At 40.7% G+C, this 18,386-nt stretch overlaps 1 protein-coding gene across 2 annotated transcripts in view; it reads left to right on the top strand.

Annotated features, from left to right (window-relative positions):
• The window catches only part of CACNB2 (calcium voltage-gated channel auxiliary subunit beta 2), a 251,465-nt gene that overhangs the window by 19,497 nt on the left and 213,582 nt on the right, over window positions 1-18,386 (top strand). For both annotated transcript variants that reach the window (XM_075827589.1, XM_075827587.1), the window contains exon 2: window positions 3,291-3,383. In XM_075827589.1, the coding sequence (XP_075683704.1) occupies window positions 3,291-3,383 (93 nt within the window). The remainder of the gene's footprint in view (window positions 1-3,290; window positions 3,384-18,386) is intronic.

Below are 18,386 nucleotides of genomic sequence, written 5' to 3'. Positions count from 1 at the left end.
ATATCAGTATGCCTGTGGAATGTTTATATAGTTTTGTATTTTATGACATAAAACTTGTGTCTGGATAAAGGCTTATACAGTGCAGAGATTACTGCAGAGTTGGTGGCTATCCCTGCTTATAGAAACACATGGCAGAAAATCAGCGGGATAAAGCAGTGTACTTTCTAATTACTAATTCAAATATATATATATATATATATATATATATATATATATATATATATATATATAAAAAATTTTTTATATATATATATATATATATATATATATATATATCTTTATAGCAGTTAGAGCTCTGTTTATCTAATACACAGTTCCAAATCCCTTGCATAGACACAGAATTAAATATTAAACTCCTGGCTACCTGAAGATGCCACTAGAGTGAGTCTAGGAGCTTATTGCCCTTTGATTTATTATTCAGTTCAATATGTAACAGTATGCTGTAAGCTCCTTAGCTCCCTCTAGTGGTGACAGAATACTAGGCGATTCTAAATTAAAGTAAACTTGTCACGTTGAAAATGTAGTCCGATCTGCCGACTGCATGTTATAGAGCAGGAGGAGCTGAACAGATTATAAACTGCTTTGTGGGTAAGGATTCAGTATAAATGCTCAGTATGGTCTTTTACACATGGAACATTTAATAGGTCTGTTATATTATATGAAAAACTTGGAATAAATCCACCCTAAAATTCAGTGTCCTGGGATTTGACATAAATGAGTAGACCTTCTAGAACTATAAGGGTCTATTTAAGGCCCTGTATTGGTAATAGTAACAGTAGAAGTAGTAGTAGTAGTAGTAGTAGTAGTAGTAGTAGTAGTAGTGGTAGTGGTAGTAGTAGTAGTGGTAGTGGTAGTAGTAGTAGTAGTAGTAGTAGTAGTAGTAGTAGTAGTGGTAGTGGTAGAGGTAGTAGTAGTAGTAGTAGTAGTAGTAGTGGTAGTAGTGGTAGTAGTAGTAGTAGTAGTGGTAGTGGTAGTGGTAGTAGTAAAATGTAATAGAAAGTAATAATATTTGCTGAAATAAATAACAAAAAAGATATAAAAAAAATAAATGACTAATTAAACATCATAGAATATCATTAGAGGTTTGTAAACCCCATTAGGCCCCCTGGCAAATAGAATTTACCTCTTACATATATAATTAAGATAGCAAAGAATTTTTTTGTCATTGTCCAAAGTAATTAGTCAATATTAGGCTGAGTTAACAGGCCGCAGATTTGTTGCGGATTTGACACAGATCTCACCTTTTTGTATTGAGAATGTTAAAATCCGCTATTAAAATCTGTGACAAATCCGCGACGTATGAACTCAGCCTTAGCATCCTCTATGGAATGTTGATTGGTTTTTGCATAGTAAAGTAATTATGGCTGGATATTATGTTGTAACCTACATACCGGACAGCTTCAGGGAGAAGATTTCCCCGCGGTCATTGTAACCATATTGCGGCATCTCTGGTCATTGTCACGCCCCATCCAGAAATGCTGAGTAGAAGCTGATACTTATTCACAGCAATCGCTTCTGCTGTATACCACCATGGACGTTACACCCTATATCCCAGGTCATTATCCCTTACTCGTTACATCAATGAGTTTAGTACCTAGAAACATAGGATCGTTGTCAGTCCATGGGTTGTCCAGTGGATTCCCTGCAGCTCATCAGCACAGCCAGGCAGCTCATCAGCACAGCCAGGCAGCTCATCAGCACAGGCTTTTTTAGTACAGATACATAGGCAAAATCTAGGTCATCACTTAGGACAGTGGTCTCCAACCTATGGATCTCCAGATGTTGCGAAACAATAACTCCCAGCTGGAGAGCCACAGATTAGAGACTACTGCCCTAAATGATGACTTCTATTTGTTGACAGAGTTGCAACAAGACAACGGGGAATCTGATATTCCCTCTGATGTGCTGCTGTATGGGTACATTGCTCCAGCTCATACAGGTTGTTATTTAGTTAAGATAAGTAAATTCATTTATTAAAGGGTAACTAAACTTTTAAAAAACTTTTGACATGTCATAGGGATGTCAGAATTCTTTATCGGTGGGGGTCCGAACACTGAGACCTCCACCGATCGCTAAAACGAAGCAGCAGAAGTGCTTGGGTGAGCGATGTGCCGCTTAGTTTCCGACCAAATTTCTGTGGCATACGGGCTCAATAGAAAGTCTATGGGTCTGTAAACCGCTCGCTCGGCTTTCCGAAGAAAAAACGATCAGAATCGGAGCGGCACCGCGCTCACCCAAGTGCTTCTGCTGCTTCATTTTAGCGATCGGTGGGGGTCTCAGTGCTCGGACCCCCACCAATAAAAAATTCTGACATGTCAAAAAAATGTTTTTACTTTAGTTTAGTTACCCCTTAAAGGTATTGTATCTTAATAAAATACACATATTTATGTCCGGTTTTTATGCTAAACATTTTTTTTATGTGGTGCTGTGTTTTTGTTTTGTTAAGCTTTTTTTTATGCTATTGTCCATATAATCTGGCCACTAGGACACACAATAAGCTGACATTTCCTGTTTTCTCAGCTCACTTGTAGACTGGGACAGGGTCAACAGGCTCTATTGTACATCTTGGGGCCTAGAAATGGTAGGGTAGCTCTATACACACACACACACACACACACACACACACACATACACTACATATTCCTTTTCATTTCCTAGTCTGTGACAATCCTCTAAAAATTAGAGGGGTTTTCCAGACTTTGATATTGATGAGCTATCCTTAGAATCGATCTTCAATATCAGATCGATGGGGTCCGACTCCCGCCACCCTCATCTATCAGCTGATTGAACAGGTCGTGGTGCATCGGTGAGCGCTGTGGCCTCTTCATTTCTTACCAAGCACAGCTCTGTACATTCGGTAGGAGCTGTGTCTGGGACTTCTGCTCTTTCCAGCTCAGTCCCATTCAAGTGAATGGGCTGCAATACTAGGTACAGCCACTTGGGCACCCTGATTGCCCAATTTTTTTTATGTTAATGTGACAATTTGGATGTTAATCTGTTCGATATTTCAATATATTCATGCCAACCAACAATATAATAAAAATAAAGCCACATTAAATCTGCTTAATAATTTGCTTGTTGATAGTTTCCTAGTTGCAACATGGCAAAATGAATCATAAATAATAATAAAATGAATTCATCTTCTGCCGCTGTCGATTTTCGGGATGCAGGAGTACAATTGTAGATGGTGCCTGGTAGTTTACGTATTTCATACAGTGCTATTTATAAATTAAAATGGCAAAATATGAATAACATTCACAGGGAATTAACAAGTTTCTGTGTATTTGCAGACCTATGGAAAAGGAGCAAGACGGAAAAACCGATTCAAAGGATCGGATGGAAGCACGTCTTCTGATACTACCTCAAACAGCTTTGTGCGGCAGGTACTACAACTTTACTGTAATCAAAAATGTTTGGACTTTTTCCTGTAAGGATTTTAATTAAAAAATTATTGAAATTTAAAGGGTTTCTCTGCATTTGACAATACACTTTTGGTAGTAGGGTCCCTTACTATAAGTTGACCATACATGCTGATGGGGTCCCCAATGATTACCTGTAATCTGTGGGGGAAACTGGCAACATGTGTTCAATTCCCTTGCAGCGCCACCATAGGAGAAAGGAAGAATTACATGGTACTTGTAGTAATCATGGACTCTCCAGGTCCTCCAGAGAGAGATTGTCTTTTGCGGGTTCTCTCTGCTCGGGCTAATAGATGAATGCCCCATGGGACCCCCCCCCCTATTAAATCAGAATTCCCTAATAGGACATTTGATTTGTTATGTGGGTTTCTAATCCAGACAATAGAAAAAAGCTTATCCCTGCCTATAGTCTCCATAATTGTTCGCGATGTATATAGGAGCATATGTAATATAGGAGGATGAGCATAATCTGACACCTACCAAGTCCCATTGATGCTGATTTAAAGGGTTTTACTCTATTATGAAATTTCATAAACAGCAGTACCCTAATATATAGCTATACGGCTCTGTTCACATCGCGTTTTTGTTATCTTCCGTCTATATGCCGGAGAAAATCTCCAAATGTGTGTGCTAAATGTAAACCCTTGTTGTCACCCAACCATGTTAAATAACTGTGTACCTTGTGGCATACGTTTCTTTTTGGGATGCCTTTGTATTAAAACTCGTTGTCGACTACACTTTTAATGACGGTTAATAAAAGGTATGATTGGACATTTTACTTAAACGCATGCGAAAACAGTGTCTTTTTGGCATATGTTTGGGTCTTTATACGCTGGAATACCTTTTTTTCCCAGTTTTTTTAAGGTCAATGAAGCTAAATCTTTCCGTCCTACCTCTCTATCTAAGGCTTCGTTCACATCTGCGTCAGGGCTCCTTTCTGGTGTTCCGTCTGGTCTTTCCGTTTGTTTCAGTCAGGGTTTCGTTGTGACGGGAAGTTCCAATGGAACGTCAGAACGAGACCGTAACGCAGAAGTGAACGAAGCCTAATTCTTGAGAGTTTCTCTTTACAAATTATTTAGGCTGTGTTCGCATCAGAGTTGGTTTCCGTTGAGGGATTCCGTTGGACCTTTCCGTCGGAGGAACCCCTCAACGGAAAAGCAAACGTAAACCATATGTTTCCATTTGCATGACCATTGATTTCAATGGTAATGCTTCCATTGCTTATGGTTTCCGCTTGTCACCGTTGCGTAAGGTGTCCGTTTGTTTTGACGGAATCAATACAGTAGTCGACTATGGTTTCCGTTTGCCTTTCCGTTGAGGGGTTCCTCCAACGGAAAGGTCCGACGGAACCCTTCAACGGAAACCAATGCTGATGTGAACAGGCCCTTAATGTTTACATCTTTTTTTTGGGCAATCTTTGAAAGTTTTGGATTTTCAGGATACTTTGTCTATCTAGTTGTATAATATTATATAGAGAACCAGTATCACTAACCAAAAAATATTCAAAAACAGATCATGGTGCATCAAAAACTAAAAACAACCAATGAAAGATATCAAAGAGGGCCCTGAACAGTAAAGTACAAAATAAGGCCTAATTCACTGCTGCGTTGGGGGCTCCACTGCTGCGCTATTGTTTCCACGTAAAACCACGCACACCCCGACGGATAACCGATGGTACCCATTAAAGTCAATGGGTTCCGTTGGGCGCCAGTTGTCTCCATTGTTCAATGGAATCTGCAATTCCGTCATTTTCGTTCTGTTCCGTTCTGTTGGCCTAACAATCAATAACATTGAATAAACAATTCAGGTATATTAAGAACACTATGAGGGGAATTTAGTAACACTGGAGTTTCATACCCCAGTCTTAGGGTATGTTCACACGCACTAATTACGGACGTAATTCGGGCATTTTTGCCACCAATTATGTCTGAAAATAGCGCCTCAATAGCGCTGACAAACATCTGCCCATTGAAAGCAATGGGCAGACGTTTGTCTGTTCACACGAGGCGTATATTTACGCACCGCTGTCAAATGACGGCGCGTAAATAGACGCCCGCGTCAAAGAAGTGACCTGTCACTTCTTTGGCCGTAATTGGAGCCGTTATTCATTGACTCCAATGAATAGCAGCGCCAATTACGTCCGTAATGGACGCGGCGCGTTCAAGCGCCTGCACATGCTGTTACGGCTGAAATTACGGGGATGTTTTCAGGCGGAAACATCCCCGTAATTTCAGCCGTTACGGACGCTGTCGTGTGAACATACCCTAAATCTAAAAGTTACACCTAATTTATAACGAGGCTCACACCCCTTAGAAATTAGGTGCATCTTTGGCCGTCCGTGCAGCAGAAAATTAAGTCTAAGCCAGCTTGGAGCTGGTGTACATTTGCGTTATAATTTACGCCAGCTTCCTGGTGTCAATTATAGTCAATTTATCAGCTGCCCCCTCCTGCTAAGCCCCGCCTAATTCTTTAAAAGTGCTGGAAGTGACTTAAACTTGAAAAGCCGCAAATTTTTTTGTGCAAAAAACAATAGAGCCACTCACATGACCTGCGCACAGATCAGCAGCCATCGTCAATTGCACCTTTATATTGTTATTTTGTTCTTTATTGTACAGGACTCTCTTTGATATATATTACTCAATGTTTCCTTATATACCATATTATTATAAAAATACCCGTTTTAGCACGACTTGCGGATCAGAGCACCACTTGATATTTGTAATTTTCTTCTTCTTCTGTATTTCCCTGAGCGGTTTGTCATAAACTAAATTGAGAACGGGGGAAACATCGGACAGGCAGGAATTCTATTTTGGGAGTATCTTATTTAATATTTTTTTTCTCAATTAAAAATCCTTCTATTTCCCATGTACCCTGTGGTTATGGCAGGCCCGTATAACAGCTCCAGGGCACATTGCATTTGACGTAGATTGATAATCACAGCACTTCTATGAGCATTGCAAGAAAAATACAAAGATACAAGTTTGTGAATTTGTATAAATGACGGTGCTGTTTAGATCAGGGATGTATCCACAATATTGTATGTCCAGCTACTCAGCAAGTTTTGACAGGTGCCTATAGTTTTGCAATAGTTGATAAAGCTTCCCCTTTCAATTAACATTGGCTATGCGGTCATCAAACGTAAAATGTAACATCATTGTGATAGATCTTTGCATATTGTTACTACCTGGAAACCATCAACAAGCTGCTGTTCACATCTGTGTTAGGGCCCTCCGTCGCAGATCCAGCAGAGATTACCGGAAACAATAGAGCAGCATGCTGCGCTATTGTTTCTGGTAAAACCACGGACACCCCGACATTAAGCCGACGGAACCCATTAAAGTCAATGGGTTCCGTCGGCCGCCAGTGGTGTCCGTGTTACAATTGAACCGTTGCCTCCGGCATTCTGCTCCTCTGATGAACCCGAACCACGGAATACCCTGATGCAGATGTGAACAGGGCCTAATTAATTACCATCTTAGCATGCCCTTCAGGCTTTCTCATTAAAGGTGTATGTTTGCATGCAGAGGCTGAAAACCTTTCATGACCTTGTCCTGCTCACACAGCTGATAGACTTCATAAAGCAATGTAGCATTTATTGACCTTGTAATATAAATTACAGATGGCCTTACAGACAGTGGCAGGCTATGGTCACACTGACGACATGGATTCCATTATTCGTTTTGTAACCCATCCCATTGACTTATAATGCATCTGTCGAGCTTTCAGGGTTTTTTTTGGTGTTTTTTGTCCTGTATAGAATAGGGCAGTATGCAGAACAGTGCAGAGAGGTGCAAAGCCCAATTCTGACCACATCTTGGTTTGATTAGAATTGGGCTTAGATGAGCATTTAGGAGAAGACAGAAGAGGCTGAAGAGGGACCCATCAGTGACCTCGACTGACGCCATTGATACTGAATGGCACTGAGCTGCTCCCTATGTATTGGAATTTTTATTAAAACAAATAAAAATAAAAAAATCCGCCCAAAACAGATAAAATACAATACTAAATAAAAATAGATCAAAGATGTCCATAGCCTTTAAGTAATAATTTAATTATTATAGACTGGTCAATAACTTTAGCAAATAGAAATATTAGGTTTTCATATGTAAGGCCTCGTTCACATCTGCGTTGGAGTTTCCGTTAGGGGCCTCCATCACAGATCCGAGATTAATGGAGACCACAGTGCAGGATGCTGCGCTATTGTCTCCCTTAAATTCACGGACACCCCAACGAAACCCATTAAAGTCAATGTGCTCCGTCGGCCACTGGCGGTGTCCGTTGTGCAACGGAACTGTTTCTTCAGTTTTTCCCTTGTTCTTCTCCTCTGACGCAATGACGCAGGTGTGAACAGGGCCTTAATCGGTATATTTGGGTGTTTAGGCATTATGTAAGAGGCGTTTCCTAAGTATTCACACAAGCCATAAGTAAAATAGAAATAAAGCCGTAATGTTATATATTAAAAACCTATAACCTGCTTGTTGACGGTTTCCACGTAGAACTAAATTTATTAAACTGCAAGTGAAAAGGAAATGAAAAATTATTTTAAACAGCAAAAATGATAATCAAGAAATATAACAAAAAGTAACTTTTTAAGTTTTCTGACAATACAGCTAAAATTAACCTAATGCATCTTATTTTTAAATGGATTGTCCAATTTAGCAAACACATTTTCATACAGGGAATTGTGAGTTTTTTACGGGGGGGGGGGGTCCTCTCTTCAGGATCCTCATCTCCTAGTCAGAGCAAAGGGTGGTTACAAAGAGCGTCTCCCGCTCTGGAGGACCTGTCCTGTCCTGCATTACACAGACAACACATTTATATGTATGGACACTGTGTAATGCTTAGTTTCCCCTGTGGTGGCGCTGCAGGGAAATTTAACATTTACTGGTAGGTTTCCCAACAGATTACAGATGATCGCTGATGGTCACAGCAGGGGGAGACTTTGTGATCAGCTTATTGTCAAGGGCCCCTTCTATCAAGTAGGGATTCTCCAAAGCAGAGAACCCATTTGAAGGTAATCTGCACTGGATCTTGGGGGCATGCTTTAAATTTGTTATATAATAGTATATAGGCTTATTGTCTTCTTATTGATAGTAGCATTACTGTGACCTGTGTAAGAGTTTATAAATCTGGGGAACTATGTGGTGACGTCACAACAAAATGTTCACATCGGAGTTCAGAATTAGAACAAGTTATGTTTTACTTATAATCTACTAAATGATTGGGGTCACATGAAAGCGGGAATTTCTTCAAATCAGTAGCGTCAGTAGATGTAATTACTAGAAATAGAGCACGGAGATAATTTGATCCAGGAATTTTTTCTACTGTCTGGGAATCAGGAAAAAAATATGATTTTTTAGTTTGAGATAAGAACTTGTAAACCACATACAGAGGGTACGAGGAAGCAAAAATAAGGAGACAGAATAAAACGGGATAAATCATGGTGCAAATGGAAGGGGGAAAGGTGTATGTTCCTGATAAACAGGGCCCGGCAGGAGGAGCAGGCAGAATGTCTTCCCTGCATAATGCTTGGCAATTACCACAATGACAAGAAAAGGAGAACAGACCATCCCCTACATTTACAGAAAGGTCTAATGTCTCCTATTTCCTGAATTTTACTCAAAACAGAGAGTGCAGGCCTCATAATATCTTAGAAATGGAGATTTACCGGCAATTACATTCCATTAACAATCATAGATCCCATTTAATGGGCATCTGGCTGTGATGTAAATAATTGCTTTGAGATTATAATGTGTCTAGGGAAATGATAAATTGCTATTTTGTGTTTTAAAGCAATATAAGGTCTTTAAAAACATTAAAGCTGCCCGTGACTCAGTGATGTCATAGTATCTAGTGAATTGATGGGCTGAGTTCTCGTAAATGTATATTCAGCCTGGAAAATGCAGCATTGAGCATTACCTGAATTGTGGAGCTTTACACATTTCTCTATGGAGCATTACCTGTATTGTGGAGCCTTTCACATGTGTCTCCATGGAGCATTACCTGTATTGTGGAGCCTTTCACATGTGTCTCCATGGAGCATTACCTGTATTGTGGAGCCTTTCACATGTGTCTCCATGGAGCATTACCTGTATTGTGGAGCCTTTCTCACATGTGTCTCCATGGAGCATTACCTGTATTGTGGAGCCTTTCACATGTGTCTCCATGGAGCATTACCTGTATTGTGGAGCCTTTCATATGTGTCTCCATGGAGCATTACCTGTATTGTGGAGCCTTTCACATGTGTCTCCATGGAGCATTACCTGTATTGTGGAGCCTTTCATATGTGTCTCCATGGAGCATTACCTGTATTGTGGAGACTTTCACATGTGTCTCCATGGAGCATTACCTGTATTGTAGAGACTTTTACATGTGTCTCCATGGAGCATTACCTGTATTGTAGAGCCTTTCTCACATGTGTCTCCATGGAGCATTACCTGTATTGTGGAGCCTTTCACATGTGTCTCCATGGAGCATTACCTGTATTGTGGAGCCTTTCACATGTGTCTCCATAGAGCATTATCTGTATTGTAGAGCCTTTCACATGTGTCTCCATGGAGCATTACCTGTATTGTGGAGCCTTTCATATGTGTCTCCATGGAGCATTACCTGTATTGTGGAGCCTTTCACATGTGTCTCCATGGAGCATTACCTGTATTGTGGAGACTTTCACATGTGTCTCCATGGAGCATTACCTGTATTGTAGAGACTTTTACATGTGTCTCCATGGAGCATTACCTGTATTGTAGAGCCTTTCTCACATGTGTCTCCATGGAGCATTACCTGTATTGTGGAGCCTTTCACATGTGTCTCCATGGAGCATTACCTGTATTGTAGAGCCTTTCACATGTGTCTCCATAGAGCATTATCTGTATTGTAGAGACTTTCACATGTGTCTCCATGGAGCATTACCTGTAATGTGGAGCCTTTCACATGTGTCTCCATGGAGCATTACCTGTCTTGTAGAGCCTTTCATATGTGTCTCCAAGGAGCATTACCTGTATTGTGGAGCCTTTCACATGTGTCTCCATGGAGCATTACCTGTATTGTAGAGCCTTTCACATGTGTCTCCATGGAGCATTACCTGTCTTGTAGAGCCTTTCACATGTGTCTCCATGGAGCATTACTTGTCTTGTAGAGCCTTTCACATGTGTCTCCATGGAGCATTACCTGTATTGTAGAGACTTTTACATGTGTCTCCATGGAGCATTACCTGTATTGTAGAGCCTTTCTCACATGTGTCTCCATGGAGCATTACCTGTATTGTGGAGCCTTTCACATGTGTCTCCATGGAGCATTACCTGTATTGTAGAGCCTTTCTCACGTGTGTCTCCATGGAGCATTACCTGTATTGTGGAGCCTTTCACATGTGTCTCCATGGAGCATTACCTGTATTGTAGAGCCTTTCACATGTGTCTCCATGGAGCATTACCTGTCTTGTGGAGCCTTTCACATGTGTCTCCATGGAGCATTACCTGTATTGTGGAGCCTTTCACATGTGTCTCCATGGAGCATTACCTGTATTGTAGAGCCTTTCACATGTGTCTCCATGGAGCATTACCTGTATTATGGAGCCTTTCACATGTGTCTCCATAGAGCATTATCTGTATTGTAGAGACTTTCACATGTGTCTCCATGGAGCATTACCTGTATTGTGGAGACTTTCACATGTGTCTCCATGGAGCATTACCTGTATTGTAGAGACTTTTACATGTGTCTCCATGGAGCATTACCTGTATTGTAGAGCCTTTCACATGTGTCTCCATGGAGCATTACCTGTCTTGTAGAGCCTTTCACATGTGTCTCCATGGAGCATTACCTGTCTTGTAGAGCCTTTCACATGTGTCTCCATGGAGCATTACCTGTATTATGGAGCCTTTCACATGTGTCTCCATGCATCATTACCTGTATTGTGGAGCCTTTCACATGTGTCTCCATGGAGCATTACCTGTATTGTGGAGCCTTTCACATGTGTCTCCATAGAGCATTATCTGTATTGTAGAGACTTTCACATGTGTCTCCATAGAGCATTATCTGTATTGTAGAGCCTTTCACATGTGTCTCCATGGAGCATTACCTGTATTGTGGAGCCTTTCACATGTGTCTCCATGGAGCATTACCTGTATTGTAGAGCCTTTCTCACATGTGTCTCCATGGAGCATTACCTGTATTGTGGAGCCTTTCACATGTGTCTCCATGGAGCATTACCTGTATTGTAGAGCCTTTCACATGTGTCTCCATGGAGCATTACCTGTCTTGTAGAGCCTTTCACATGTGTCTCCATGGAGCATTACCTGTCTTGTAGAGCCTTTCACATGTGTCTCCATGGAGCATTACCTGTCTTGTAGAGCCTTTCACATGTGTCTCCATGGAGCATTACCTGTATTATAGAGCCTTTCACATGTGTCTCCATGGAGCATTACCTGTCTTGTAGAGCCTTTCAAATGTGTCTCCATGGAGCATTACCTGTATTATGGAGCCTTTCACATGTGTCTCCATGCATCATTACCTGTATTGTGGAGCCTTTCACATGTGTCTCCATAGAGCATTACCTGTGATGTGGAGCCTTTCACATGTGTCTCCATGGAGCATTACCTGTAATGTGGAGCCTTTCACATGTGTCTCCATGGAGCATTACCTGTAATGTGGAGCCTTTCACATGTGTCTCCATGGAGCATTACCTGTATTATAGAGCCTTTCACATGTGTCTCCATGGAGGATTACCTGTATTATAGAGCCTTTCACATGTGTCTCCATGGAGCATTACCTGTATTGTGGAGCCTTTCACATGTGTCTCCATAGAGCATTAGGCTTCATACACATCTGCGTCGGGACTCCGTCCATGGGTTCCGTCGGACCTTTCCGTCAAGGGAAACCCATGTACGGAATCCAAACTGAAACGAATGGAGACCATAGGTTTCCTTTTGCATCACCATTGATTTCAGTGGTGACGGATCCGGTGCAAATGAATTCCGTTCGTCACCGTTGTGTAAGGGTTCCGTCGTTTTCACGGAATCAGTACCGTAGTCGACTGCGCTATTCATTCCATCAAAACAACGGAACCCTTACACAACAGTGACAAACGGAAACTATTTGCACTGGATCCGTCACCATTGAAATAAATGGTGATGCAAATAGAAACCTATGGTTTCCGTTTATTTCAGTTTGGATTCCGTTCATGGGTTCCCCTGACAGAAAGGTCCGACGGAACTCATGTACGGAGTCCCGACGCAGATGTGAATGAACCTGTGGAGCCTTTTACATTTATTAGAAATGTCAATTAGAGTTTGTTGAGCTGATGTGAGTTGCAATGCAACTTTTTCCATTGGGTTTGCACTTCCACTAATGCTCTCCAATTTACTGTCCACTACACGGCAAGCCTGAAAGTTTCACTTTTATGTCATTGTGTCTGAGTCATCTCGTTCTTATCTGTTTCATGAAAATATAGACTACACTAACAAACCATTAAAATGATAACTATCTTTATTGAGTAGTTCAGATCTGTTCCACCTTGACAAGTTAAATGGACATTATATTATAGAAAAATCAAAGTGCGTAAAATCTTCTAAGCAAAATATTTCTGCCTTTTTAGGACGACTGGGAAGCCTTTCCAGGGTAATTGCGAAACTAGTTGTAGACCGTGAGCAATGATGGATGACTTGCCTGATATTTTGATGTTACATTACACTGTATTCAGTGCGAAAATTCTAATCACAATAAAAATAGTTCTCAAGCCCATGCTGCTTCTAACACAACAACTTAAAGGACCTTGAATAGAATTTAATAAAATATGATGTGATGTATATATTATATATTATCCATAGATTACAGTAAATCCTCTAAATAGTGAGTTTAGCCATTCGATGCTATAAGTGCATAAAATGGAGATTTGATACCGTTTTACTCATTTCTAACTTTCAACCTGAATTCTACAAAATGATTAAATAAATGAGTGACTCCTTTAAGCTAGTTTGCCTTAAAGGGAAGTCTGTGGAAGACACATCATGTATTTTTTATTTTTAAAGACTTCCTTAGGGCGGCCATATTGGAGATACACAAGTCCTTCCTGTATTGTCTGTATAGAGAATATAGCAGGATGTGTGTTCTTTATGACAGCTGCAATGAATGGAAGTTAATATTCAGAGAAACATCATAGACTATTACTGTCCAGCTGCCTCAGGGCGCCGGTAGCTTTGCAGGGTCAGTGCCGGAAGCAGAAGGCTCCAATAACTGTATAGCGGCCGTTCTGCAGCTCTGCTCCTATTCAAGTGGACGGAGCCTTCTGATTCCGGCACTGACCCTGCATAGTTACCGGTGCCCTAAGGCAGCCAGAAAAGTTTAACGTTGCGAGGTCCAGGTGTCGGACCCCCACCGACCATATACTGAAGACCTATCCTTTGGATAGGTCATCAGATAAAAAAACAGCCCCCAAGCCTGTACAACCCATTCAAGTATATGTCAATGAAAAGTTCATACATACCGTGTATGGCAAGGATTTGCATGTTAATGCTGCCCTTCATTATAATACTCTATGCACTATACCTCAATTTATGGGTTTTGGCAGACCTATACCAATACATAGAGTACTCAGCATTTTTGTGTCCAATAAAAATTGCAGCAAAATTATAAACGTGTCTCATTGTGACCTCTTATGTAAATCATTCCTCTAAATAGGAAAAAGCGCTGTGCCATCCTGTTCATAAAGAAAGTGCCCATATGGCACAGGAGACATTTACGTTGATCTTAGATGTATAGCAGTTATATACATAGTAACATCACTTTGAGACCAAGCTGCACCCAGGTCTTATTATTTATATGAATCTACATACCCAACTGCTTTTAGGCATTGCAATGGGGTAAGTGGGTCATGTGCCAGTGTAAATAACAAGAGACAGCGCACACTTCATACAGAAGCTCAATGCTCTGGACAGAATTCCAGTGCCGGGAAGACATGTTAATGTAAACACGTTAAAGCTTCATGTTGGAGCGGATGTGCTAACTGCTTGGAGACAGGTCAAGACTTTTAACAATTGTTTCTTTTCAGCTACAATGTAGATGACATTGTATAAGCCACCAATAAATGTTGGATGTTCTAAGCCCGTGCTCGTAGACCCAAAAGTTTATTTAGAATCTAAACTGTTTACTTTTTGTGGTTGAATAGAATTGGAGAAAGCTACAACTGCTAAATAAAAGATGCAAGCAGAAAGTTATTGTTACATTGTTACAAGTTTCGATCCAGACTCAATGGCTTCTTCATACTTTCATTGAGAGAAGTGCTGTGTAATTTGGGATCATTGAGTCTTGCAGAGGAAAAGCTGTCCTTGTATAAATATTATGGTGGTGGCTAAGCACAATTCAAATAAATCTTAACATAACATTTTGTAGTGCTGGCATAACACAGGTTTGTTATAGAAACACAGAGATAGGGCTTGAGCAGTCTACTTCTCTCAGTTTGGAGAGTATGTAAAGTTGTATACATTGTATAGATTTAACACTTGTGATTCGTTGCTTTTTTAATGTGTAGATTTACTATAGAGTCAATGTAAAGGGAACTTGTCGCGTGATTTAGGCAGCCCTTACTTAGAGCAGCGCAGTATAGAGGGAGAGTAGCGGATCTTTGTTTTATTTAGGTTTATATGATTTGAAGCAGGGTTTCTAAAGGAAAAAGCAAGCATGGCTGAAAGCACACATTACATTTTTGGTGCAGATTTTGACGCCGTTTTTTGAGCCAAAGCCATAAGTGGATCCAGGAGGAAGGAGAAGTATAAGTTATTACTTTGTATTTCCTATCCTTTTAGATCTATTTCTGGCTTTGACTCAAAAAACTGCTTCAAAATATTGCCTGTGACGAAATGAGATGACTGCTGAGAAGTGATCTCTACAGAACAGGAAGGGTCAGTCTATTATGAATGGTGGATCTTGTGTTATCTATATATAGGTGTTACCTGTGAGTGTAATCCTGCCTGTGATGATAATGAGATAACTGCTGAGAAGTGATCTCTACAGAACAAGAAGGGTCAGTCTATAATAAATGGTGGATTGTGTGTTATCTATATATAGGTGTTACCTGTCACTGTAATCCTGTCTGTGATGATAAGGTGATAGCTGCTTAGAAGTGATCTCTACAAAACAGGAAGGGTCAGTTCATTATGAATGGTGGAGTCTCTGATATATATATATATACATATATATATATATATATATATATATATATATATATATATATATATATATATATATATATATACAGGGTGGGCCATTTATATGGATACACCTAAATAAAATGGGAATGGTTGGTGATATTAACTTCCTGTTTGTGACACATTAGTATATGGGAGGGGGGAAACTTTTCAAGCTGGGTGTTGACCATGGTGGCCATTTTGAAGTCGGCCATTTTGTATCCAACTTTAGTTTTTTCAATGGGAAGAGGGTCATGTGACACATCAAACTTATCGAGAATTTCACAAGAAAAACAATGGTGTGCTTGGTTTTAACGTTACTTTATTCTTTCATGAGTTATTTACAAGTTTCTGACCACTTATAAAATGTGTTCAAAGTGCTGCCCATTGTGTTGGATTGTCAATGCAACCCTCTTCTCCCACTCTTCACACACTGATAGCAACACCGCAGAAGAAATGCTAGCACAGGCTTCCAGTATCCGTAGTTTCAGTTGCTGCACATCTCGTATCTTCACAGCATAGACAATTGCCTTCAGATGACCCCAAAGATAAAAGTCTAAGGGGGTCAGATCGGGAGGCATTTCTTCTGCGGTGTTGCTATCAGTGTGTGAAGAGTGGGAGAAGAGAGTTGCATTGACAATCCAACACAATGGGCAGCACTTTGAACACATTTTATAAGTGGTCAGAAACTTGTAAATAACTCATGAAAGAATAAAGTAACGTTAAACGTTCCCATTGAAAAAACTAAAGTTGGATACAAAATGGCTGACTTCAAAATGGCCGCCATGGTCAATACCCAGCTTGAAAAGTTTCCCCCCACCCATATACTAATGTGCCACAAACAGGAAGTTAATATCACCAACCATTCCCATTTTATTTAGGTGTATCCATATAAATGGCCCACCCTGTATATATATATATATATATATATATATATGTATATATATATATATATATATATATGCCTTACCTGTCAGTGTAATCCTGCCTGTAATCATAATGAGATGACTGCTAAGAGGTGATCTCTACAGAACAGGAGAGGTCAGTTTATTATGAATGGTGGATTCTGTGTTATCTATATATATATAGGTGTTACCTGTCAGTGTAAGGCTGGGTTCACACGTGGCGGAATTTCACTTAAATTCCGCTGCGGACACTCCGCAGCGTTAATCCGCAGCGGAGCCGTTTGTCCATTGACTTCCACTTTAATTTAGCAGTGTTCGTTTAGACGAGGCGTAAAATTCCGCTGCGGAGCATAGGCTGCGGAGCGGAATTTGGTGTCCGCAGCATGCTCTGTCTGTTGCGGAGCAGTGGCGGACTCATGGCGGAATTTCTCCATTGACTTCAATGGAGATTCTAAGTTCCGCAATGAAGTCCGCAGCTGTCATGCACATGTTATGTGTGCTGCGGATGCGTTTTGCTTTTTTAACTTGACATTTCTTCATTCTGGCTGGACCTATGTATTTCTAGGTCTACAGCCAGACTGAGGAAGTCAATGGGGCTCCCGTAATGACGGGAGCGTTGCTAGGAGACGTCAGTAAATAGTCACTGTCCAGGGTGCTGAAAGAGTTAAGCGATCGGCAGTAACTGTTTCTGCACCCTGGACAGTGACTACCGATCCCAATATACAGCAACCTGTAAAAAAATATAAGTTCATACTTACCGAGAACTCCCTGCTTCTGTCTCCAGTCCGGCCTCCCAGGATGACGTTTCAGTCTAAGTGACGGCTGCAGCCAATCACAGGCCAATAACAGGCTGCAGCGGTCACATGGACTGCCGCGTCATCCAGGGAGGTCGGGCTGGATGCCGAAGGAGGGACGCGTCACCAAGACAACTGCCGGTAAGTATGAATTTCTTTGACTTTCACAAGGGAAAGTGCTGTCCCTTCTCTCTATCCTGCACTGATAGGGAGAAGGGAAGTACTTTTACCGCAGTCCGCAGCAGCTAGTCCGCATCAATTTACTGCACATTTTGTGCAGATCCGCAGCAGAATCTGCAACGCAGATTCTGTGCGGCATTGATGCGGACAGTTGCGGAGGAAATCCGCCACGTGTGAACATGCCCTAATCCTGTCTGTGATGATAATGAGAGGACTGCGGAGAAGTGATGTTTACAGAACAGGAAGGGTCAGTCTATTGTGAAGTCAGTGGTCAGAGTGAAAACTGCAAGATTTCAGGATTCATTTTTAAATATAGATAGCTAAAATTGAAAATAAAATCACCAAAAATTCTTAAAAATATGTTTAACTTAAAAACATGAATTAAACCATAGGACATTTTCTGATATCACTTTCCATTTAAATGGTTGTCCAGAAGTAAATAAAATGTGGAGCAATCCTAGTTACAGATCCCCACACTTGCGAGTCCCTAACTGGAACTTTTCGTTCCAAAATCTAAGATATACAAGAAAAAATGGGACATAGAATATAATTAAAAACACAGAAAGGCCATGGCGAAGATTGCGAGCTTGCGTTCTTTTGGCCAAAACGACAACCAATACCCCATGTTTTTTCATGGTTACTTACCCTGTGTATACTGTCCCATTTTTTCTTGTATATCTCCCTGTCATATCAGCACTACTATGAATGATAATTAGTCAATTATGTGTGGTAGTCCAGTGGTTCCACCTATAGCACCCACGTTTTTTCGGGTCACAGGGGTATAGTCCCTGTCTAGAGGCGCTATGACTCAGCATCACTATATGCATGTACTCTCCAATTCTCATTAATGGGCTGAATACGTTGAAAAAAAAATCGCTCTGCTCCAGTGTTTTTGTGATCTACAAAGGC

Source organism: Rhinoderma darwinii, chromosome 5 (genome assembly GCF_050947455.1).
Source record: "Rhinoderma darwinii isolate aRhiDar2 chromosome 5, aRhiDar2.hap1, whole genome shotgun sequence".
NCBI classification, from domain to species: Eukaryota; Metazoa; Chordata; class Amphibia; order Anura; family Rhinodermatidae; genus Rhinoderma; species Rhinoderma darwinii.
This window is presented reverse-complemented; position numbering and strand designations above follow the sequence as displayed.